The sequence below is a fragment of the Silurus aristotelis genome, assembly GCF_946808225.1.
Source record: "Silurus aristotelis genome assembly, chromosome: 10".
NCBI classification, from domain to species: Eukaryota; Metazoa; Chordata; class Actinopteri; order Siluriformes; family Siluridae; genus Silurus; species Silurus aristotelis.
In genome coordinates, this window is record NC_139583.1 from 21,071,133 (window position 1) to 21,096,409 (window position 25,277).

A 25,277-nucleotide genomic window follows, 5' to 3' on the forward strand; every position below is an offset into this window, starting at 1 on the left:
GTTGAAGGGATTGGCTTTAGCGGGCAGGTGGTGGAATTGCAAGATTTGATGACTTGCAATAGCTCTTCTCCTGCTATGGTTAAGAAATTATACAATGAAAAAGTAGAGGATTTCTTGCTGTGTAATGAAGGCATAGTCTGGGTGGAAGTAAAGGTCTGGTGGATTTCCTCAATCTTATCGTAGAAGGAGGCAAAGTCTTTGGCAGTCAGAGAGGATGAAGCCGGTGGAGCATTTACATTTACATTTGTGGCATTTAGCAGATGCTCTTGTCCAGAGCGACATACAAAAGTGCTTGGCGGGTTTGAATAGTAAAGTTTAAGTGAAGCTTACGAGGATCTTGTGCAGAGGGCTAAAACTTTTCCTTTTAGAGACGTTATGTGGTGAGGTTTGCATAAAGTTGTGATTTTGTTTACTTCCTCTCTGCTGATCTTTACCGGTTGTTGCAAAACACTTCTGACAGCCAGAGGAACAAGAAGTCTTTTTGGGGTTAGTAGACAGGGGTAGAGGTCGCCAATGGTTGAGGAAAGAGGAAAGTGTGAAGAAAAAGGACTCTGGGTCAGGAATAGATGAAAGAGTACAGGAAGCTACATAGGAGGGAGAGATGGAGTGGAGGTTACAACAGGCAAGGGAGAGATAGTGGGAATTGTTGTTAGGTAGGATAGGGAGAGTGATTGTAAAGAAAACCTGGTGGTGTTTAGAAACCTAAAGTGGGGTAGTAGTCATGTCTATAGTTGGGGTAGGGCAAGTGAAAACCAGGTCCAGGACATTTCCTCCCTTATGTGTGGGAGGGCAGCTGTTTAGTGTCAAGAAGAAGGAATTCAGAAGAGTCAGAAGGCGAGATGACTAAACTTTGTCAGATGGGAGGTTGAAGTTACCAAAAACTGTCAGAGGAGTGCTGGCAAAAGGAAAAGTACTGAGGAGTGTGTCCATCTCTTTTAGGAAGTCTCTAAGGGGACCAGGAGGGTGGTAGACAGTGATGAAGAGGTTGATTGGAGAAGTAAATGAAACTGCTTGGAATTCCAAAGAAGTGATGGTTAGATGAGACAAAGGTCAGGTTTACTCTGACCACAGTAAACCTGTACCACCTGTACCTCTACCTGTTCCTTTTGATGAGTGAGAAAAAGCATAGGCAAAATATAGTTGTAGCAGTGAGACAAAAAAAATATTAATTAGTCTAGGTCTGTGTGTAAATCTCTAGAATTAGCAGTTTATTTGAAGGCCAAATTAGACTGACAACCATGTGTGAAGATCAGACTTTGATAGATTGCTGTTCTTTAAATAAAAACAGGGAACTCACTGACACCTCATTACCATTCCATTGATTGAAAACAGATGGACTCGAATTTGACCTTCAAATCACTGTACATAATTTGCCACTCACAGATATGTAATATTGACTCATTTTTCTCAATAAATAAATCACCAAGTTTAATATTTTGTCTCATTTGTTCAATTGGGTTCACTTTTATCTACTTTCAGGAATTGTGAAAAAAAAGTCATATTTATTGAGAAATAAAAAAAAAATCCTAATGGGTTCACAAACTTCCAAGCACCACTATAAAACATAGATTAAGAACTGTACAATATTTATGATTTATTGCTATATTAAACCTGCACTTGCTACAGGTTTCAGTCTGTCAGAAAAACTGCCTGCATATGTACTGTATGTAATACTGCATCTGCTAAGTTTCTACTGACTGGCAAGGATTAATGCACATTCCTTGCATGTGTTGCCTAACCATGGTGTCTTGGCCTGTGCTTTAATATTTTGGTTATTGTTTACTGTTGATTGATGAAACTGTTGCTAGAAGCCAGTGATAAAATCATTAACAGCCATCTTTGATAGTGATTCTGTCAAACCTAACTGACTTTTTCATGAGAAACAAGATGATGATTAGTAATTAACATCCAGCTCTGTACATCCTTATATAAAAGATACATGATTGACAGCACATGTTTATTACACGGGGTGAATAAAAAACATGTTTTCCACATTCATATTTATTTTTGAAATCAAGAATACAGCTGGTGTGTCTCTTATTCAAATCCCTGTACACCAAACAGATGGTCTGCCCTCCGAGTCACCATGGTAACCCTGCTTACCTTAACTGTACATTCATAAATTGAAAACTCTTTTATAAGGCAGGTCAATATTTCAGCAGTACTTCAGCCACGTCGAAGATTAAAAATACTAAGATTCAGTCAGGACAGAGGGAAAACGATAAATAGCAAGAGAACAAGAGAGAGAAAGAAGGAAGAGAAAACTACACTTTATATTTAATAAATATCTACTTTGTAAACACTGTAGTAAATTTACAGTAATGAAGAGAGCATACTCGGAGGCTGCTTAACAAGAAATGCAGTTAATTAGCTCAATAAATACATATATAAATGCATGTGCTGCTTTTACCATCATGGCCACGGAGACTGTAATCTCAGATATATTTACAACATCTGCTCCTGTGGTTAAAGCTGTGAGTATCAAAATACGTAATAATCACGTATGATGTAGGGTATAATCTGTGTACGCAGGGTTCATCCTGTAAAAAAAACATGAAGAAGAAAAGAAAATGGCATTGGCGCTCTTTGGGCCTGGTTACATTCGATTACTGGTGCGTTAAACAGAATCGAATTCCGGATCGAAGGGATCGACGACCTCTGGGTTCATGACCCGGCCCATGAAAAGGATGGACCCTATAAAAAAAAACACAAATATAAAAACAGTTTCGTTAAAAAATAAATAAATAAAAAAAGAAAAAAAGAAATATATATATATATATATATATATATATATATATATATATATATATATATATATATATATATATATATATACACACACACACACACACATACATATATATATATATATATATATATATATATATATATATATATATATATATATATATATATATATATATATATATATACACACACACACACACACACACACACACACACACACACACACACACACACACACACACACACACACATTGTTTCTTAACCACAATGTTCAGTATTTTTAATATAAAATATAAATATCTAATATAAATTACTAATTTTTACAAATACTAATCTGTAAAATCTCTGTTTCGATGAAATTTGGAGCCCATTATTTGTTACAGCTACATTGGCACACAACAGACGTATCTTGTGATGTGAATATTTATGAAATATAAAACAAGCATCATTTGCATGCATGTTATACCTGTCTTTCTGTTCCGAATGATGAAAAAGAAGGGATGATCAGCCATAACCTGAGGGTATAATACCATGGTCCTGGTCAAAGCAATCATTCCTGTGGGAAAAAAATAGATATTCATTTGAACTATCTATCTATCTATCTATCTATCTATCTATCTATCTATCTATCTATCTATCTATCTATCTATCTATCTATCTATCTATCTATCTATCTATCTATCTATCTATCTATCCATTTTGGCAGATGTTTGGCCTCTGTGCCATACTGTTCTAATGAAAGAGTTGTCCAACCCACAACAAAGAAGTTATCCCAGTGAAAGAGTCATGTGTGTGTTTTAAAGAAAGAGGTATGGCTTCTGTGTAGTTTTGGAAAAAAAAAAAAAAAAATTATTGGGGAGCCTGTACCAGTCTGTCCCAGAGAAAATAACATGTTTTCTGTGCCAATATGTTCTAAAGAGCCATGTCCTCCGTGCTTGTCTGACCAAGAGAAAGAGGCATGGCCTCTGTGCCAGTCCATGGTGTCTGTACCAAACTCAGTACAGAATGTATAGGCTCTGGTCAGTTCTAGTTAAGCTTTACCTTATTACATATAAAGATGATCTAGTCTTGGAAGTAGACATGAACACTAATAGTAAAATATACCAAACTTAACGAAATATTTTCTTCAATACATTAACACTGACTGAACACCAGAGGGAGCTCTTGCAATAAACGAACATTAAAAAGCTTCCAATTCAATCTGATGAGTGTAAGAATGATAGGATTAATACAAAATGATGAGAAAGACGTAGGACTGCAGGACTACATAAAGAGGAGGACGGGAGGATGTAGAGTAAATCCATTATACAATGTGTTCATAGTTGCAGTGACGGCACTATCGAGGCACTACCAGTGAAACCATAGCAACCGGCAATACATTTAACCTTGAAACACGTATTGTAACATAATGTGATTCGGTTGATGTTAAGACAAGTGTATGATGGAGAAAGTAAATAAAATGGAGAAATGAAAGAAGAGAAATGCTCGCCACTGTTTTGTGTAATTTTATTAGAGAATATCATAATGTGAAAAATAGATAGAGAGAAAGAAAGAGAGAGAGAGAGAGAGAGAGAGACAGAGAGAGAGAGAGAGAGAGAGAGAGCAATAAAACGAATGAGTGAACCTGATCCGGCAGCTCCCTCTGCTCCCTCCTCCGTCACCTCCAGGTAAGACTTCTGTACGGCTTTTCCGATGAACAGATCCTTACCTTCTGCAGATCGGAACAGAGGGAGAGGTTTGAAAGGAAGAAGTAAAGGAAAAAAAAAGGACAGAAGCTCCGAAGGCAGGCAGGCAGGCAGGCAGGCAGGCAAAAAAAAAAAAAAAAAAAACGTTCAGGAGGGAATAAAGAAGACTCATTGAGTGATGGGATGAAATGAGGGAGACAATGTAGGAACGGCTGGAGGAAAGACACAGCACAAAAAAGAAAAAGAAAAAAAAAAAAAAAAAAAGGGGAACAGATGGTAAAATGGAAAGCACAAGGGATGAAATGAAGTGATGAAAGAATATATAGAAAGGGAGAAAGATGCTTGGAAGATGTAGAAGAAAAGAGATATTGTATAAATTAATAAATAAGATGCAGGAACAGGGAGAGAAATATGATAATTATGAATAGCGAGATAAAGTCAAGAAAACACTACTGGAAAAAAATAAAAACAATAATTTCCAAGCAGCACTGTAAGGATCAGAAATACAACATTTCCTGTATGTGTTCATAAAGATGCCTACAGTAAATCTTACATGCATATACATTGATCCCATCTTCTCCTTTTTTCAGCCTGCTCACTGCTTTGGTAATGTTGCTGCAAGTACTTACATTCCAGACAAAACAAAACAGACAGACAGACGCACACACCTTCTATCTCAGCCGTCATTGCTGATAGGTCTGCTTCTTTGGTGAAGATGTTCTTGATGCCGAGCTGCTGCAAAGCGTCTCTCAGGTCGATCTTCTGCTCCACTTTAAACCTGTATCAGTACCAGTCATGGAACAGAAGAACAGAAAAAATTAAACTGGCTGCAAAATAGCTTGCTTCTACGGATGGATCCAAGATCCTTTTGGATCGTGAATTTGCTAATCCACAAACCATGAAATCCGTCCATCTCTTTGGTTTATACAGCAAGAACTGCACATGGCAATGGGATGATATGGGACACAGCGAAACCCTCGATCTGTCTGTAACATCATTACGAATTCCAACTCGTTCCACCATTTATGATGACACTCGGATCAACGTAGACCAAGTCACATACAACATATAATCACCTCATGATTTCAAAATCATAAAATCGACTTGGCAGCTGTTCAATTTATAGGTCACAACACAAGCAATCATAAATGTATTAACCAGTCCAGATGTGCTTGTGCTCTGAAAGCCAGCTTAACTACAGTAAAATTAGCCGCATGACCATCTGGTTATCAAATCAAATGCGATATATATATTTTTTAATAAGCGTATCCTCAAACAGACCTTAGTTCACTCCAGATCTTTAAAAATCACAAACATAGTTGTAAAACACGAGGCGAGAAATGCAGAAGGACATCTGTTCACCTTCATCTGTTTACATGAGATCTCGCCTCCTGGATTTTCTAATCACTTTAGCTGCAGCGTTTTGCACGAGAATGCGTTCCTGATTGATGTGTGTTTTGCAGCAGATGGCGAGGCAGTGCACTCTAATAATGTGCCGTTTTATCGTAAACCACATGAACTAACAAACATTGCAGTTACATGCAACAGAGAGCATTTCTGTGCAAAATACACACTGGCATCTACCTACTACAAACGTATTATTATTATTAATAATTTTTTATCTTGGAATACATTACTGATCGAAAAGTTAAATTATTTTTTTGCATATACCAGCGATTTTAGGAAGCTGGGGTCGGAGCGCAGGGTCAGCCATGATACAGCACCCCCGGAGCACAGAGGGTTAAGAGCCTTGCTCAAGGGACCCAAGGGTGGTAGCTTGGCAATACCGGGGCTTCAACCCCCAAACTTCCGATCAGTAACCCAGAGCCTTACTTAGGATTACCACCTCCCTTAAATGTACTTATCTCCCAGGAACACTAATACCCCAGACTATGCCAGTTTGCTTGTTCTGGGCTCCCAGGGTAACCAATACTTCAATCCTTATTAAAATATGGTGGTAATAAATAATAGTGCTTTACCCTTTCATTCTAATCACCAGTATTTTTATTTTTAATTATATATAATATAATATTATAGTCGAATCCTCAATTCACTAGTTGAAGCCTCAATTCACTAGTTACTAGTTCTTGCTATAAATTAGTGTGCCATAAATATCCTTAATAAACGTCGACCGGGCATAAATGTATTGCCACGGATTAGGCACAACATTATGACCGCCTGCTTAATACAGTAATCCCCCGTTTATTAAACGAAAAACCGCAATAAACGAACGCCATCCCAAAAATGCAATTATATGTATACAGTACTGTACTGTATTAACATTTTACTGCATTTTTTACTGCATTATTTCAACATAAAACTCAAAAACAATTCCCTATAAGTTTTTTGGTCTATTGTTCTATCCGCGAGAGACTGGGAAAATCAGCCAAACAAATGAGTTATGTGGCAAATGCATTTCCGCAGTAAACCGGGGGCACGAGATTTAAAACGCGATAAAGCGGGGGATTACTGTATTGTGTTGGTCCCACTTTTGCTGCCAAAACTGTCCTAAACCGTAAGCCACTGTCCTAAACCTAAAGCCATGTGAGCTTCAGGAGTTTGTCGGTTGGATCGGACCACATCGGAGACTTTGCTCCACACGCACTTCAATGGCTGCCCATGACCCTGTCGCCGGATCGCCAATGTTCCTTTCTTGGACCATCTCTGATAGAAACTGTCCACTGCAGACCGGGAACAGTCCACAAGAGCTGCAGTTTTGGAGAACCCAGTCATCTAGCCATCACAATTTAGCCCTCGTCAAACTCTCTCAAATCCTTACACTTGCCCATTTTTCCTGCTTCTAACACGTCAACTTTGAGAACAAAATGTTCACTTGCTACCCACTAACAGGTGCCATGATGAAGAGTTAATCAGTGTTATTTACTGCACCGGTCATAATGTTACAATGTCATAATATTATGTCTGATTGGTGTATACTTCTAAGAGAAAAAAAAGGCAGTTGAAGCAAACTGCTCTGGAAATCTGATCTTTCTGTGATCCAGTTCTTAAATCGAATCAGTTTGTCTCCTGGTTCAACTTATTATATAAGTTGTCATACTAAATGAATTCTACAAACATTCAACCATTTGTTCTTTATGGATTGCAATTAAAATGAGTATTAAGTTCTCCTAATTTGAGGCTTCCTGCTTTCAATTTGTATTGTATTTCATCAATGCAATTCCCACCCCGTTATCAAGGTCCTTCACCTGGGCAGGTAAACCTCCACTTTCTGTTTCTTGACGTTATTGGCCCAGTCCTCAATCAGCGAGGCCTTGATGATCGGTTCTAACGAGGCCAACGGAACTTCCTGTCTTGGCAAAACGATCATCATGCTCATGTCTTCACCTTCATAAGGCATCTCCAACACCTGATACACTCCTCCGGCCTCTGAGCTGCCATCACTGAACTCACCTGCACAAGTGGAGAAAAGAAAGTGTAAAAGATTGTGTGTTCCAGTTGTTGATGTTTTGAAATTAGACACTACATTGAAGTGTTTATCTCATCTATTATAGCTGATTTAATCCAAATGTCAGTGGTGGACAAAGTAATTATTCTTCAGGGTATATGTACAGTACAGTGCAGTATTATAGTACTGATAAAATGATTTTGTTGCCGCATTCAGACCTGCCTGTATTCCTCACCATAGTAAAAGTCCCCCTGTTGGTACATCATCAGTGTTTGCACCTCACTGCCATCGTCTTTACTAAAGGAAAACGTTCTTGTGTTTTCGGGTCGGAACTGATTCTTCCAGCTTCCTCGGAAATAAACTGTGTTAATCAGTGTTATTCTTGTCAAGCTGCTGAAATCCTCTGCTGAAACCAGGTCATGAATCTTATCTGCACAGGACAGAATGGGGAAGAAAAAAAAAAAAGCAGAATATGACTCAATGTTTTACATTTCCATGCATTTTAATCATAAGGCCTCTCTGGATTTGACATTTCGCTCTGAAGAGCTTACTTAAATGTTCTAAATTAAAATAAACCTAAAGTGTTTCACTCACTTGCAGTGTGGTTCTGGACCCATGCATTGATGTGTTGAGCCACAGCAGCTGATTCGTTGAAGTCCACGGTTTCTGCTTTAGCATGGAAATAATGCTTAATGAGCTTCAGGAACTCAGGACTGAAGTGAACGCCGGTCTGGAGGAAGAGCGAGTTTGCCAAATGCACTTCATATTGGGCTTCGTCTCCAATCAGAGCCTGGGTTAGGTTCTTAAGGAAGGCAAACTCCTCATCTGTGGGAGCACACACAGACACACCTCTCTAGTTCAATATCCCATCAGATTTTCTTCATTTGAAGCAATTTGCTACACTGGATTTTCTGTAATTAAATAATTATATTTAATAAGAGATGACAAATCACAGATTTTAGGCCTCTTCCTTTACCTTCTCTGTAGTTTGTGTAACCCACAGCCTGTCTGATCTGCTGCAGTGAGGACCCTCGGGCACCGAGCTCCACCATTCCCAGTGCCAGCGCTACGCTCAGCGGAGAAAAGATGATGTTGTCGTCGACCCCTGCCATCTGGAGCTGATGGTACAGTCTGACCCAGAACTCGGCACTTGCATCCTCTGGAACTTCAGTCGCCCGGCAACAGCCGACCCGTAGCAACAGCAGTGGCACGAAGAGTCCGACTGCCAACATGGTGGACGACAGAGGATTGGAGCTGGAGACAGAAATATTACAGAGGAGAAGAGGAACAAACAGACAAAGGGAGAGTGAAAGGGTGATAGCTATAGGACAAGGTAGAAAATGAGAGGAAAAGGTTTGCTTTACGCTGGCTCATCAAACCACTCTTGAATAACTGTAGAAGTATGGGTATGTGATCAAGAAAGACTGTTTACACCATATGGTGCACCAAGTTCTGTAAAATTGCCATACAGTTGTTGGCAGTTATATGATCATGAAAGCCATTCACTGGACCTTATGATTTCCGTGAATATGCTGCCCATTTCATTAAAATCCTCCACTGTACTTAACATTTGGCAGCTGATACTACGGCATCCTTTGGTTGTCCTCCAAACAAAAATTTGTCCAGATGTTAACAATGTCCCCAGACCATTTTCCAATGCAGATTTTCTACTCCATCCTCCAAATGATTGATACTAACATTCATTAAATTCAATATATAATGTGTCCATCTGTCACTGATTAATCGTAACTCCTGCTGGAGGACGTCAATTATTATATTGTTAAACATTCAAATTCTAGGGTTCCTAAATGTAATTCAGACAGCCTCTATTTACAAAGACAGATACACTATAACGTCAAAGGTTTGTGGAAACCTGATCACCACACCCATATGTGCTTTTTGATCATTTTTGTATCATTTTGAAACCTCCATTCTTCTAGAAAAGTTTTCCACTGGAACGTTGCTGTGGATATTTGTCCTCATTTAGCCACAAGAACATCAGTGAGGTCAGGCACTGGTTTTGGGTGAGCAGGCCTTGGGTGCTGGTGGCTTTCCAATTTACTGTTTCTCAGTGCATTTGAGGTCATCACAGCTCATACACTCCGAACTTGGCTTAAATAATTCGTCATGTCATGTCATTCGTCATGTGGGAGCAGATTTGAGCCTCGTAGAGAAATTGTGATGCTACAACATACGTCTTATATATGAGGTGGAAGTTTCTCGACTAGCTCTCTTCACAAGAAATACTTTATTTATCTATGTTTACACACTATCCCCTTTTAAATAGTCCCCTTGCACAGTAATACAGTGCTCCCAGTGTACCTGCACCTTAAAGAATGTGTCCTGGAAGTCTTCTTAACGAAGCAAATTTAGCACTTTTTGCAATTCACGCTGGATCTCCGCAATGGTGTCAAAATGGCAACCCTTAAGCTGGACTTTCATATGCGGGAAGAGGGGAAGTCCGCAGGAGCCAAATCTAGAGATTAGGGTTGGTGCGGAAGTGAGATCATGTGGATTGTTCTCTGGCCAGAAGTGGCAACTTGGTGTGTTTGAGATTTGAACTCACAACCTTCCGATCCGAAATCGAATGCCACTAAGCTATCACCTCCCACGTTTCATTTTCACTCCATCAATATGCCTATCAAGCAGGTGAGTTTTTAAATAAACAGTATGCAAGACTACACTACTGTAGGTGGGGCAAACATAAGAATTCAACAGAAATATACGGCCGGCTTCGACAAACACTACTTACCAGTCTACTCATAGTAAATCAAATGATCGGACTAACCAAAAAAAAAACCTATTTGGAACGGAGTCAGCTTGCACACCAGGTCATGATTAGAGCACTATCAGGCCCTAAACAGAGAGTATCAACTGGCAGGGTATCTGTTCACTGTCGGAGATAATAAATCCTTACCACGTACAGACGCAGTGCCCAGAGTCTTCAGTCTGGAAAGAATGACAGCAGATTCTGACTGTGCAGAGATGTGAAACAGTGTGGTTATTAAGGCAGAGGTGCACTTTTTTCCTTCACTATAAAAAAAATTGAAAACAAAAAGGAGGCTTTTTTTGGATGAAATTTCTGCATGACCGATCACAGGGTGTCAATTTAGTTCCCTTTTGTTGTATACTGCAGGACTCTGAGATTGTGCATACTTATACATGGCATCATTAGCCTAAGGCTTGGTCAAGGAGTAACTGGGCTTCATCTTTTTATTATTATTATTAATTATTAACTTCTATCATTAAGATGCTCCTGCTGAAGCTCTCTAGCAAAAGCTTGAAGTGTGCTAAGATTTTTTTTTTTGGGGATGTCAATGAAAAGAGGTGTGTTTACATCTAGAAAATAATAGCAGGATAGAGGAAAAAAGACAAAAATTAGATATATCATTAGGCATAGATGATAAAGATTTTCATGTTAATAATCGAGTGGATTTCGCTCCATTTTCAGGAATCAATGTGTGTGTAGCACATCTGTATGAAAGTGCTCACATGGCTGACTCCAGCTTCTCCTGCGCAGTGTGTATGTGTCATGAATGATTGATTATTCCCCACACTGCTGCATACTCTTTCACCCCCCCCCCCAACCACCACACACACACACACACACACACACAAACACACACACACACACACACACACACACACACACACACACACACACACGCACACACGCACACACGCACACAAATCCATATCCTAATCCTCTACCCATTTCAGATTTTCCTGTTGCCTGGCAACATTGTTTATTTCACAGAAATAATAATTTTTTTTTTTTTGCATCAGCAGAAATACCCACGTTTGAGCATGGATTTGTTCCTAATGCATGTACTAATGATAAGTTCAAATCCCAGAAGCGCAAATGTGTCACATAAGTAAGGCCTTTAACCCGTTGTTTAATAAATGACGATCGACTGGAGAGAATGTCGACTGAATCAACAGAAACCTTGTCTTTATCTACATTACATATACATCTACATACACATCTACTGCTCTTACAATAAACAATAATTTTGCCATTGCCTCCTAAAATTGGGAAGAATGACATTTTCATTTGGCTGATGCTGCCTACAGAGGCAGCTTGGTGGTGTTGGTATTTGACCCCACCCAATGATCAATAAATATGTGTGACAGAGATAATGCATAATAAAGTCTTTTCATAACACCTTTTGTAATACCATAATAATAAAAAAATATGTTATAGCCTCACAAAGCCTACCTTTGGAGTCATTAGTATATATGCATCCCAAATAGTGTAAATTATATGGGTTGGGATGCAGCATGGAGATCAGGAGATGAATCCATATAGCAGAAAAGGTTTTAGCCCCAGAGGGACAAATCTTAATTTCAGATACTCATCCCAGCAGCCATAAGACACATGAAATCATAACTTTGTCCTCACACATTAGTTAAATATGCACATTAGTAAATAAAAGCATCATTTGGACCTTTTAGAATACCTTTCAGAGTTTGTCCCAGGAGCCATTAGACATCCGAGTTTCGTACAGCGAGAAGGCCTTACTGGAGTTGCGACGAAAACAGACACTCGTTTGTGAACGGAGGAGAAAAGGCACCTGAAAACAGCAGATCCAGTGACCTTTTCTTCAGTAAGGCCGAGTTGTGAATAAAAGCCATCCAGCCACTAGGGAGAAACCGAACTAGACAAATGGGCAACTCCAGACGATGCAGGAACTCGGTGGCTTTAGGCTTGAAGTCAGCTTAGTTTCTCAACATTGTGTGTCAGAAAATCACTAATTTCCATTAGTAACAAGAACCATTTGGCCAAATGTATAATGTTTGGAGCTTAAGTAATTTGATCCATCAAGAAAAAAAAAAGATTTTTTCCCCGGTACTTTAACATGACATACTGGTTTTATTTTCCCAGCATAATATTAATAGCAAAATTGGCTTCCAAAATCCATGCGCTACACCATCAGTCAGCTAACCTTTGATGAGATGTTCTCTTGTCAAATCTGATTGGTCAGTGGGTGCTAGTTAATAAGCCCTGGCAATAGTGCCAGCTGTAATTATTTCTATAGCAACAGCTAATTTAAAAAGACTTGTAGAATATGGCTGAAAATCCACATAATCCAAGCATAATAATAATAATAGTAGTAATAATAATAATAATAAATAGCAAAATAAATGTTCATATGATCAAGTTTTTAAAGCTACAGAGACATTTGTTGAACATCAATAGAAGGAGTCTCAAATGTCAGTGCTTTGTAACAGTTTGTTTTCCTTCACAAGAGAATCTTCACGATAGAGGACAAGAAGTTTTTTTGTTTTATGAGAATACAATAAGAGCTTAGTGGGTGAATGACTGTATATACCTCAAAAAAGTCACCACATGGATTAGACTTTATTTATAATGTTATTTAATCCTAAACGAGTTAACGAGTAGCTGCTAGTTTTCTTAAACAACCAAGTCGGAAAACATATCGTAATACCGTAATCATAGAAAAGATAATATTCTATTTCAGAAGAGTCAAATTATTAGCTTGCATCAAACAAAGAAAAGGAAATGTTTGGAGAAATCAAATTGTGAAAAAAATAAACAACAGTAGAAGTAGTAATGTTTAATAGTTAAAGCAAGAGCTCATGGGTACTAAACAACTGCACTTAAAAATCTTATTAGAGGCTAATTTGGAAAGTTTGGGCAATGAAAACAAGGTCATGTGGTCTGATAAGTCTTTATTTACCCTGTTCTAGAGTGATAGGCACATCAGGGTAATTAGAGCGGTGGATGCAGCGATGCACCCATAATGCCTGGTGCCTACCATACAAGCCTGTGGGGGCAGTGATATGATCTGTGGTTGCTTTATTTGTTCAGGCAATGTTGCTACCCAAAGATTTTAGGTCAGCTAACTACCTGAATATACTGAACAACCATCTGTTTGTTCATTAATGTTTTTTTTCTTCCTGACTTTACAGTATATTTACATAGAACAATATAATGATGTATTTATGACTTAATGGTCATATAATCATATTAATTAATACATACAAAAAAAAATTAAGTATCCACTACCACAAACAAAGCTCTCTATTTGTGCTTGGTCTGACTGCTACTTTGTCTGAGAAAGCAAAAAACAAAGTTACCAAATATCCTCCATATTGCTATAGAAAATGGTGGTAGAATTTCCATTTCAGACACTGTCATAAACACTAAGCTTTGCAGTAAACTCTTGTGTTTTCTTCAGAGTAGTTTACGGTCTTCGTTCTCCTAAGTGGCTTCAAATTGTTCAAACTGTAAAGACAGTTATTTTTAACACTACAGTAGGAAGGCACCCTATCAAGCTCTGACTGTGCACCTACGCAACCACCTCCTCCATATCTCCATCTGGAGTGAAGATATGTAAGTGAACAAATTCACACACACACACACACACACACACACACACACACACACACACACACACACACACACACACACACACACACACACACACACACACACACACACACACACACACTCTACCAGAAGCAATTCCATCACCTCATTGTTCTCAATGCCATTTCAAGCTGCTTCAAATCTATTCAGTAAGGAAAGCCTCTAGAACGAGTGACCTTTTTTGTCAGGTGAACATATTGTGCTCGAATTTCAAATGATTAGACTGGAGCCATTACATGTACAGTACCTGATTAAAATGTGTTTTTACATTCCACCCATTCCAACAGGCATTACAATCTTTTAATAATCTGGAACCACAATACAGGAAACAACCAATACACAACAAAAACACTACACTGAACAGCTCAACAGCAGACGTTTGAATAGTATTAAACATGTGCATACATTTTGGATCCTCTTCTAGCAAAATAACTGTGTTTACTGTCAGAGATTGCAATGACCCAAGTTTTATTTTTTATATCCTGAATATGTGCATGTGCCTACATATGCCAAAATAATGCAACAAGGTTTTGTAGTAAGGTATAACAAAAAATATACAAATTAAATACTGCTGTTATACAATAACCACTGCATAGAACATGGAGAAGGATTCAAGCTTCCAGGAGTTATTTGTCACATGCACAATTGTATTTGGTACAAAGGTGCAGTAAAATAAGATGCAGCACCCATGAAGTCTGAAACACTGTTTTCAAATCAACAAGCTTCTGAAAGTCCTATACACTTCATAATGATTAACTAATATTGTGCATTTCTTATGCACAATCTATGTACTTACTATCTTTATGTGTGGGTGTGTGTGGGTGTAATATATATACATATATATATATATATATATATATATATATATATATATATATATATATATATATATATATATATATATATATATATATTACTAGGGTTGAAATGATTCCTTGAGTAACTCGAGTAATTTGAAAATCATGGAGGCAAATTATTTGCTTTATTTAGTCAATTTAAATACACACAGAGCATTGTGTTTCCCAAAGGACCATTATTACTGATGCACCACCCGCTAAACTCTGGAGCACTCTGGACAGGTAAACACAGAAGACGCTTCAAAATGAAAAAAAAATGGAGGAACGGGGAAAAAACAGCAAAGGGTGAGGAGAAGATTTTTTTTTTCTCACATTTCTGACTTTATTTCCCACAATTACGCTTTTTTTTTTTAACAAATAAGGCAGCATCACCGAATCGATAGTGTCAGAAAGCTTTACATATTGAAAAGGAAATGGGCTACAATCAATAGAATTGCATGGTATCAAACTAAGTCTCCAATCCCCATAGAGAACAATCAGCTCCGAAGGAGACGAAACAAGAAAAATGAAGCAGAGGAGGCCTCATTCATACATCAACGACTTTAAACTTCAGGCCGACAACATGGTTGGTCCAGTGGGTGCACTAGAAATGTTGAATGTTTACTAGAAATAAAGTCGCAATTGCGAGAAATAGACCAGGAATTACGAGAAATAAACTCGGAATTGTAATAAAAAAAATATAAAGAAAAAAGAAAAATATAAAAAAAACCAACATACAGTGCATTTACCTTTTTTTTTTTTTGAGTAATCAAATAGATTTTTATATTTTTATTTATGATTTACGATTTTCTATTTAATTTTGTAATTGCCTTTTGATGTAATATGGCAATTAAATGCACTAAATGGGTTTAGTTTTCACAGATATTCTTGTATGGATCTTCATCAATGAAAATGTAAATTTTTCTAAAGAGGGAACAAATTACTTGTTCATTTTAAGAGCCCTGTCTTATTTTATCTTATATAATTAGTATTTAATAAAGAAAAAGTACTTTTTATCGGATTACTCAATTAATCAAAATCATTGCATTCATTATTTTTTTTTCATTGCATTCTGTTTTTATTAAAATGTTTTCACCTTTTTTGGAATTGGGGTTGTGTGTGTATGTGTATACTGTATATATACACGTGTACACAAACGTGTACACAAACACACACACACAACCCCAATTTCAAAAAAGGTGAAAACATTTTAATAAAAATAGAATGCAATTATATTACAAACTCATTAACCCATATTTTATTTACAATAGAACAAAAAAAATTTTAATGGCCCAACATGCCTTAAAAAAGTTGGGACAGGGCCATGTTCACCACTGTGCAGCATCCCCTCTTCTTTTAACAACAGACCATATACTATACATCTGGGAACTTAGGAGACAAGTTACTGGATTTTTATGAGAGCAATGATGTCCGATTCAACTCCAATGTAGTATTCTAACTGCTTAGCAGTCCAGGGTCTTTTTTGTCATACTGTTCTTTTCATAATGTGCCAAACATTTTCAACTGGTGAAAGGTCAGCACCCAGGCTCTTCTACTATAAAGCTATGCTGTAAAAAAATGTTGTATGCAGTTTAGCACTGTCTTGTTGAAAAAGACAGGGCTTTCCTAAAAAAAAAGACCGTCTGGATGGAAGCAAATGCTGCTCTAAAATCTGTATATAACTTTTACCATTGAAGGTGCCTTTCCAAATGTGCAATCTCATAAGCACTAATGCACCCCCGTACCATCATAGATGCAGGCTTTTGAACTAAGTGCTGATAAGTCAGATGGTCCCTCTCCTCTTTAGTCCAGAGGACACAGCATGCAGAGTTTCCAAAATGAATATGTCTAAAGATCTAAACTAAAGATCTAAACTAAAGATCAGTTAATTTTAGTTAATTTTATATGCCAACATTTCTGGCTCATGTTCACATATAGCTTCTTCTCTGCATGATAGAGCTTTAACCTGCATTTGTGAAAGACACAGTGAACTGTGTTCACAGACAATGGATTCTGAAGGTGTTTCTGAGCCCATGCAGAGATTTTCACTTTTAAAATCATGCCTGTTTTTAATGCAGTGACACCTGAGGGCCCAAAGAACAAGAGCATCGGGTATTGATTTTTGCCCGTCTCCCTTGTGCACAGAGATTTCCTCAGATTCATTTTTTTTTATCTTTTAATGAAATTTAGTACTGTATAAGATGAGATATTCACACTCCTGGCAATTGTTTGTTGTGGAACATTATTCTGAAATTGTTCTGAAACTTTTTTTTATAGATTGTGAACCTCCAGCCATTTTTACTTCCGATAGACTCTCTGTGTTGAGCACATAACATTTAAAATGACCCTATTTTTTTTCCTTAAAATGGTACATTTCCTTAGTTTTAACATTAGATTTGTATTCTGTGTTCTGTTGTAAATGAAATTTGGCTTTGTGAGATTTGCATTCTGTTGTTTTATTTACAAGTTACTCAGTGCCCCAAATGTTTTGGAACTGGGGTTTTATGTACACCACCAAAGTGTTCAGTGCATGTTCAAATATGTCATATGTTTGTACATTGGTAAAAGATGCTTCTTTTTAGTTTCTCAGTCCTGGCCTTGCCAGTTGTGAAGGTGTTTTCCTGACCACTGCCTCCCGAATGAGTCCTTTATTAGGGAAAGTGGGATCCTTGGAGTTCATTACTGTTCTAGACTTGCAGTGGCTGGTATAGATGCCCTGCAGGTTACAGTATATAGCATTGACCTGGTGACCCAAGAAATGCTATTTAGCTGCAAGGTCTATGGGCTGATTCATAAAATTAGCTTATATGATCTTGGTCAGGTGGAAAACTTGGAGTAAACCATGTGGTAATTTCAGTTTTCTGGCCACCAACAAATAAATATACATTTTAAAGTAGATGGAGACTAGCTAGCAAATTACTTTGCCCTATTGTACTCTTTTTTTGAGCCACAGACATTAAGAGAGGTTATTTGTCATAATTAGGTAGCATAGATTTTATTCTCCTTAAACCTACGGCCAGAAATTGTGCTACAAACAGCCTGCAACTAATTTCGATCTGGTCGTACCTTCTATGACAAGCAATTTCCTACCCATGCTGACTATGCCTTTACATGAGCCTGTTCCAGCAAGATGACTCCTCCCTTTTGCTAACTACAGATGCCAGTCCCATTCAGAAGGTCAGGATTTTTGCATGTTTTCTTCTGAGGGTCTTGGCTGCTACCTAGCTCTAGTAAAGGTGATGCCCCAGGAGGGACTGTCTGCTTTACTGCACTCACTGCACTGATGACCATAACGACCATCAGGATTTGTTCATATTGCCAGCGGTACCTCTCCTATGCTGAGGTGGTAACATGTTGACACTGAACCCCATCACCTATAATTTAGTCTTAGGCAACTGCATAATCAAGTGTAAAGAAGATTTGTATTTTATATGATACTGATCATGATTTTATGGTTAAATATTATGCTGAATAAGGAATAGGAAAAAGTAGGGTTAGCAGGGGCTGCCTAATTGTTACATTGTAGCTATCCAGCCTAGGTTTAGAGAAAGAATTAGTGTAAAGTTAACACCTACTCCTAAACAAAGAACTGTCAAATACTTCATCCTGAATTACTAGTTTGTGTCCATACTTAAAAACTAATATGCTTTTGTAATATAATACATCACTTCTTACATGTGTGTTGTATCCCACAAGAAAACAGATGGTGCAGTAAAGTAATATACCGTATTTTTCGGACTATAAGCCGCTACTTTTTCCCCACGTTTTAAACCCCGCGGCTTAAACAACGAAGCAGCTTATTTATGATTTTTTCCTGGGTTTTTCCCAGTTTCACAAACTTCAAGCCAAAAAACTGGACCCCATAACATTAGACCAATGAAATTTCCGAACGGAAATGAAAAAACACACCTCACCTGTGTTCTGAGCTGCACGGCATCGGGAGAAAAAAAGTTTTTTTTTAAACGCACGGCAATGCCAGAAGATAAACTCCCGAGGGAAATAGTTGTGAAAGGAAGGAGGAAGACAGTGAATAATGACTTTCTTGGTAGGCTACTGTTTAGATACAAGCCGTTGTAACGCGTTGAGTCTGGGTAATGGGATAGCTCACTAACTCCAGTTGCAACAGAAATCATATATGTACAGACAGGTTTCCAAAACTCGTGCTTTTTTATTTTTCTTGGCAACAGCGTTCTGGGTTAGTCAAAGAAACCTAGAAATGAGCATCAGAAAATAATAAACACATAATCCTGGGTCTTGCACACATGCAGTAATAGCGGAAAAATGCAGTGGCAGGCTATTCCCAAAATACCGCTATGCTCCCAAAGGAAGCGCAACATATTTTACCCGTTACACCGTGTGTAACGTGTCTTTCGTTAAAGCCTGTGTAAAGTTCATTAGTTTCAGTGTAAACAGCGGCTTATAGACAGCTTATTTATGTTTAAAATAAAAATATTTGTCAAATTCAGTGGGTGTGGCTTATATATGGGTGCGCTTTATAGTCCGGAAATTACGGTAAAGCTTTTATAGTCATTAGTAGGAGTCCAATTCAAGGTATTACAGTATTGTCTAATAGCAAAAGCAAGCAGGTCTATACTTCCACTTTACTTTATCATTACATTATAATGGTTTAAGTAAAAAAAATCAAATAAAATAAAATATTTTGTATAATATTATATGATTTTATTACACAGTACTTTATTGAATGCCTTTTAATTTGTAAACATTTGCCAATCTTATATCTATATTTACTTTCTGATTTATAAAGATAATTTTATTCATTCACAAATTGTATTTCTATATTGAATTACTTTTTTTTATACATCAAATAGTATTTCTTTTATTTTGTACTTTTTTATTTTTATGTATTTGTATCATTTTTATATATTAAGTGTATTAATTAACAGTTTATTCATCATTCACAGCAACATAGTTATGATAACATTAAAACTCCAACAATCCTATGACCATTAAAATGGTACATGATTTAATGAGAATAGAAATAATTTGACAAGAGAAAAAAAATATATAAAATCTTAAGCTGACACAATGCCAAAATTCACAGTTGGCTCAGGAATGTATTATTACATAAATCTGAAATCTCTATTAATTCATGGACACGTCTATTCTTTACGGGCCACAACTTTTACCTGCCAGTGAATTTAACCTAAAAAAATCACTTAGTCCCTCCTTATGCCAACCCTTAGAGGTCATCTGTCAAAAAGATGCTTTTTGAGTATAAGGGTATCAATTTAATTGGGCTGTTGCCTCAAGGGCACAATTACATCTGAGTCGCCTTGCGTTATGACAACCACCACCATGGATTCTTGGCACCTATAAATTTCCTGAGAACTGGCAGTAATGTTCTTTTGCATTGGCAACCTGAATAAAATTCATTATAAGTAAAACCTTTCCCGTGGGCTCACCACCTGCAGGAGGGACCGTAAGGGACGGTGCTGTGAGGATTGGGCAGCAGTCGAAGGCGGGGGCCTGCTTAGATTGCTGCCCCCGCGACCCGGATTACGGATAAGCGGGAGAAAATGAATGAATGAATTAATGAATAAGTAAAACCCTTATCCAGGTAAAACAACTCACACATTTGTTGGCCATTAAACCAGGTTAAGGCTACAAATTCGAACTGCTAGCATCAATCCTTCTTTCCTTGTTTGAGCAGGTTCACCAGATACAGCAACACATTTTGATAACACGAAAGAGGTGGACAGTCCAGTGGGCACAGAAAACGTTGCTATATTTTACTTTTGCTAGTCACTGGTGGTGTACACATGGGCTAAAACTGCCATTGTATATATCTGGGCCAGGTGTTAAAGGTACTTGGCATCGAAATTTTTGTCAGGTCTCAAAGGCACCCTTCAAAAACATAGTCATTGATTTATTCAGAAGTAATCGTCTGGCAGCGGCCCAAGCACAGACCTGAGGAAATCAAGTAGAAGGCAATACTGCATGATTGACCTTATGCTTTAGTTATTACAGTGCCTGCTTTCAAGATGGAAATAAATTCTCCTGTTAAGTCAACATTTAGGTTGATCTTTTCTTCCTTTTACTGCACATCTTCTATTGGTTTGCTACCTGATTGTCCTCGCCTGTTCTGTGTTCCTGATTTAATTGTCTACCTTGGTGCTTCTATGTCTTGTCAAAAAGTTTTTTGTTACTTTTTAGTCTGAGCCCTGTCTTGGTTGTGACAATGAAGTCTCTTGTTTTAACTAATTAACTTGCGAATTGGCAGCCCTGAGGCCATCTAGAAAGCGTACAGTAACATCTGCTTTTTTGTGTCCTTTGATTGGTGATCAGAGAGTGCACTAGTCAGAGCTAGCAAACTGCATGTGTAGCAAACTACACAAGCTCAAATATTGTCGTGTGGATTTAATAGCTGTTTTTATCATTTTGTAATGCCTGACCAAGGAGAATAAAATGATTTGGTTGTATACATACTTACGAAGGACATTTAAAAGATGGACTTTTAAAGAAAAGCTGGACAAGCTGAGGAAAGGTCAGTCAAAAAGCTTTAAAACATTTGTTAAGCTTTTTCATGAACCATTTATATTTAGCGTGTATTTCCTCTACAATTTGCACAGAAACACACAATTTCCCTTTATTTCAAATCCCCAGGAAAAAAAAACCCAGGGTCATATTTATGAGGTTTATATCGATACTTAAATTGTGTTCATTCTGTTTCTTGATTTAAAGTAAATTAATAGAATAGAATAGACTTTGTCACATATACATTACAGCACAATGAAATTCTTTCCCGTCATATCCCAGCTTGGTTGGAAACTAGGGTCAGAGCGCAGGGTCAGCCATGATTCGGCACCCCTGGAGCACAGAGCCTTGCTCAAGGGCCCAAGAGTGGCAGCTTGGCCATACCGAGGCATGAACCCGCAACCTTCCAATCAGTAGGCCAGCACCTTAACCACTGAGCTACCACTCCCACTCAATATTAGGCAGGTGGGTATAATGTTATGCCTGTGTCGATGTACATACACTGTTCTAATTGTGCTATTATTTCCTTATACCAACCTGCTCTTTCTGATTGTTCAAACGCTGAAGCATTCTCAGCCTGTAATGAAAGTGATAGCAGGAACTAACTTTTGTGGATATTTTCCAACATTAACCATAAATATAAACGGTTAAAAAGTTATATATATTACATAAAAACGTGTGCATGTGAACATTCCTCGTCATCCCTCAATCCCATTCCATTCATTCATTCCTTCAATTCCTTCCCATTTCGTCCTTCTTTCCTCAGCCTTTCATTCCTTTATTTATTTAATAAGGCCTACTTTTTGTTCTTCCAACCCCTGCCTTCTATCTTTCATTTCTTTCTTCTTATCCTTTTTAAACATTCCTATATACACAATTAAGTCAATTACTCTTTTTTCATTCCTCAGTCACACTCAGCTTCTTGTAACATATTCCAATGAGGGTTAATTGTCACATTGCAGTCTGATGCATGATCACTAATGAAAGGACCAATTATCAAATTTAACCAATGATATAATGTACAGCTTTACATGTCCATGTTTTACTCTGCATACGAGAGAGATAAAGAGAGAGAGAGAGAGAGAGAGAGAGAGAGAGGAGAACCTCCCTGTAATTCCCTTCATTTTATTCATTTCCTGTCTCTATCTCTTTATTGTCTCACTATCACTTTTTTCTGTCCCCCTCAAATCCCTCTATCCTCCATCTTTATAACTCTGACTCCCTCATCCTGTCGCTCTGATCACGGTGCTTCTATGTCTTGATCGGAGGAAAGACAAACCTGTCATTTCTAATAGCTACACTAAATGAGGACAGGACATTTCTACAAATCTTATTTACAGAGGCATGAAACAAGATTTTCTGGTGTTCACCCCTGTGTCTGCTCGAATCTTCTTCCTCTCTGATTCCACAATGATGGTGTCCGCATAGCCAATGGCAGAAATATAACAGCATTATACCTACACTGCGATAAGAACTGTTAGAAGCAACACTTGTATTAAGTGTGCAATAGACAAATGTCCATCCATCTATTTCCTAATCAATTATTCTATATGGAGTAACGGTGGAGCTTAGATTCTTCCTCAAAGAACCCTCAAAGCACAACATAGGAGACAACTTTTTAAAACCATCGACGACCCTAATTGCGCACACACACACACGCGCACACACACACACACACACACACACACACACACACACACACACACACACACACACACACACACACTACAGACAATTTGTAAATATCAGTTGTCCTACACGCATGCGTTTGGATGGGTGGGTGTTGGAAGATGGGGCAGGGGGGAATGAGTGAACTCCAGAAGCACAATGTACAACTGCAAATGTATTAGAAAAGAAAAAAAATGAATAAAATAAGACTGAAGTCACATGATGTGGTCATTAATGACTTCATACTATGACACATCTATTAAAAGCACCCTTGAAAAAATAATAAAATAGAATGGTTTTTTTGTTAGATTTAAAACAAAGAATGAAAAGGTACAATACTCTCCGTTCACAAATGTCTGCACCATTTCTGGGTCCTTGTTTACATGTACTCAAATATGTAGTATTGATCATGCTTTATATAACGGCTTTGTGCACTTGTGCAGTCCATGCCAGCTACTGTACACACGGTCATTAGAGCAAATAATCAAATAAACAGAGTAAATTAATGTAGAGTCCAACGATTTGAATCATCACTCAACTTATCAATAACGTGGTTTATAATAAAACTGTCAAAAAAAGTAGTGTATATGGACAAAAGTGTGGGAAATTGAATGGTAACACATTCGAAGACATCTTATATAACTGTGTGCCTCCGACTTTGTGGTAACAGTCTGGGATAGAACGGCTGGAAAAGTCAAGTTGCCCAATATTTTTTTTGACCATATAAGTGTATATATGCACATACAGTACATACAGACTAGAGGTGTAATGGTACACAAAATTCACTATTCGGTACGTATATAATAATAAAAAATATATAAAATAATCAAATTAATGCAATTCACTTTTTATTATATTGATTAAACTGAGTACTTTAAATTGGTTAAATAAAATTAAATACATGGAAACATTTAATTCAATAGTTTACATTTGTTAGAACCCATTTGGGTAATACAGATGTGTATTTAAGTGTGTGTGTGTGTGTGTTTTACATTTGATTTTCTAAAGATATGATCTACTTAACTGTTCGACTTATTTCAGAATACTTGAACAAATGTCTTCATTGCTTCCATCTTTCATTTATTCAACAAATTAATTCACACAAATCTAATCTCTGCTACAGAGAGAGTAGCCACAATGATATTGACTAACTCTAGTTTATTTTTGTCTTTTTTATTTATTTTTTATTACCTCTGGCATTGTTGTGTATGTTTTTAAGTTTAATAATAATAATTTAAAAAATGCACTCAAAGTGTGAGTCGTAGAATAAACAAACTTGCGGGCTGCCACTTAACACATTCCAGAGGGAACTCCGATTGAAACTATGTTCCGCACGTAAGAAGGATTGCATTCAGTACACGTGCGTACCGAACCGAAAGCCATGCACCGAAAAATTTCGGTACGAATACGTGTACCGTTACACCCCTAATGTAGACTTATATGCACACACACTTACATCATATGTGTTTTATATATATATATATATATATATATATATATATATATATATATATATATATATATATATATATATATACTTGGATATATATGGATGATCCCGAAATCCAGATCTTATGTAAAGGCATTGCCAGGTTGTAATGGTTTACTATTACATGTACCTATGCTGCAAAAACAGCCAATCAGGTTTATCCATCGTGTTTTTAATCCCATATTCCCGATGCATTAAAGTAATAATAATTATAAACTTGTTCTTACCGTCTATTCAGAAATGTTAAAGCTGTAATGGATACAGATCTTGATATCTCTCTCTCTCTCTCTCTCTCTCTCACGGAGGCAGGTGGCGGCTCTGACTGCTGTCTATAGAAATATACATATTCAACATAACTCCACCCTCTCTCGTTCATGATTGGTCAAGCCTTATCACCCCGCCCTCCAAAATAACCCTACATTCCTCAACAAATATTATACATTATATTGATATATTATACATTATATTGATGTTATGCTTTCTTATATATTGTATCAATAATTAATGGTATTGTAAAATAATGGTATTGCGATTTTAATACACAAAAAGAACGACG

General features: G+C 37.3%; 1 protein-coding gene across 2 annotated transcripts; it reads right to left on the reverse strand.

The window, feature by feature from the left end:
- Positions 1 to 1,985: 1,985 nt before the first annotated feature.
- serpini1 (serpin peptidase inhibitor, clade I (neuroserpin), member 1) lies at positions 1,986 to 25,050 on the reverse strand. Of its 2 annotated transcripts, none has more exons than XM_083553074.1 (9): positions 24,949 to 25,050; positions 8,816 to 9,093; positions 8,434 to 8,664; positions 8,075 to 8,269; positions 7,640 to 7,844; positions 5,102 to 5,211; positions 4,373 to 4,459; positions 3,215 to 3,304; positions 1,986 to 2,694 (listed from the first exon to the last, which is right to left on the reverse strand). In XM_083553074.1, the coding sequence occupies exons 2-9, from the start codon at positions 9,069 to 9,071 to the stop codon at positions 2,618 to 2,620; spliced, it is 1,251 nt and encodes a 416-aa protein (XP_083409200.1). In that variant the 5' UTR covers positions 9,072 to 9,093; positions 24,949 to 25,050; the 3' UTR covers positions 1,986 to 2,617. The 2 variants fall into 2 exon arrangements, with proteins under 2 accessions (XP_083409200.1, XP_083409199.1); XM_083553073.1 differs by lacking the exon at positions 24,949 to 25,050 and adding an exon at positions 12,300 to 12,408.
- Positions 25,051 to 25,277: the final 227 nt, after the last annotated feature.

Coding starts and splice junctions, on each gene's coding strand:
- serpini1 (XM_083553073.1), bottom strand. CDS start 12,325: ATGGCTCCTGGGACAAACTCTGAAAG. Junction 8,665..8,815: donor TTACACAAACTACAGAGAAG/GTAAAGGAAGAG, acceptor GTGCTCCCACAG/ATGAGGAGTTTGCCTTCCTT. Junction 8,270..8,433: donor GGTCCAGAACCACACTGCAA/GTGAGTGAAACA, acceptor TGTCCTGTGCAG/ATAAGATTCATGACCTGGTT.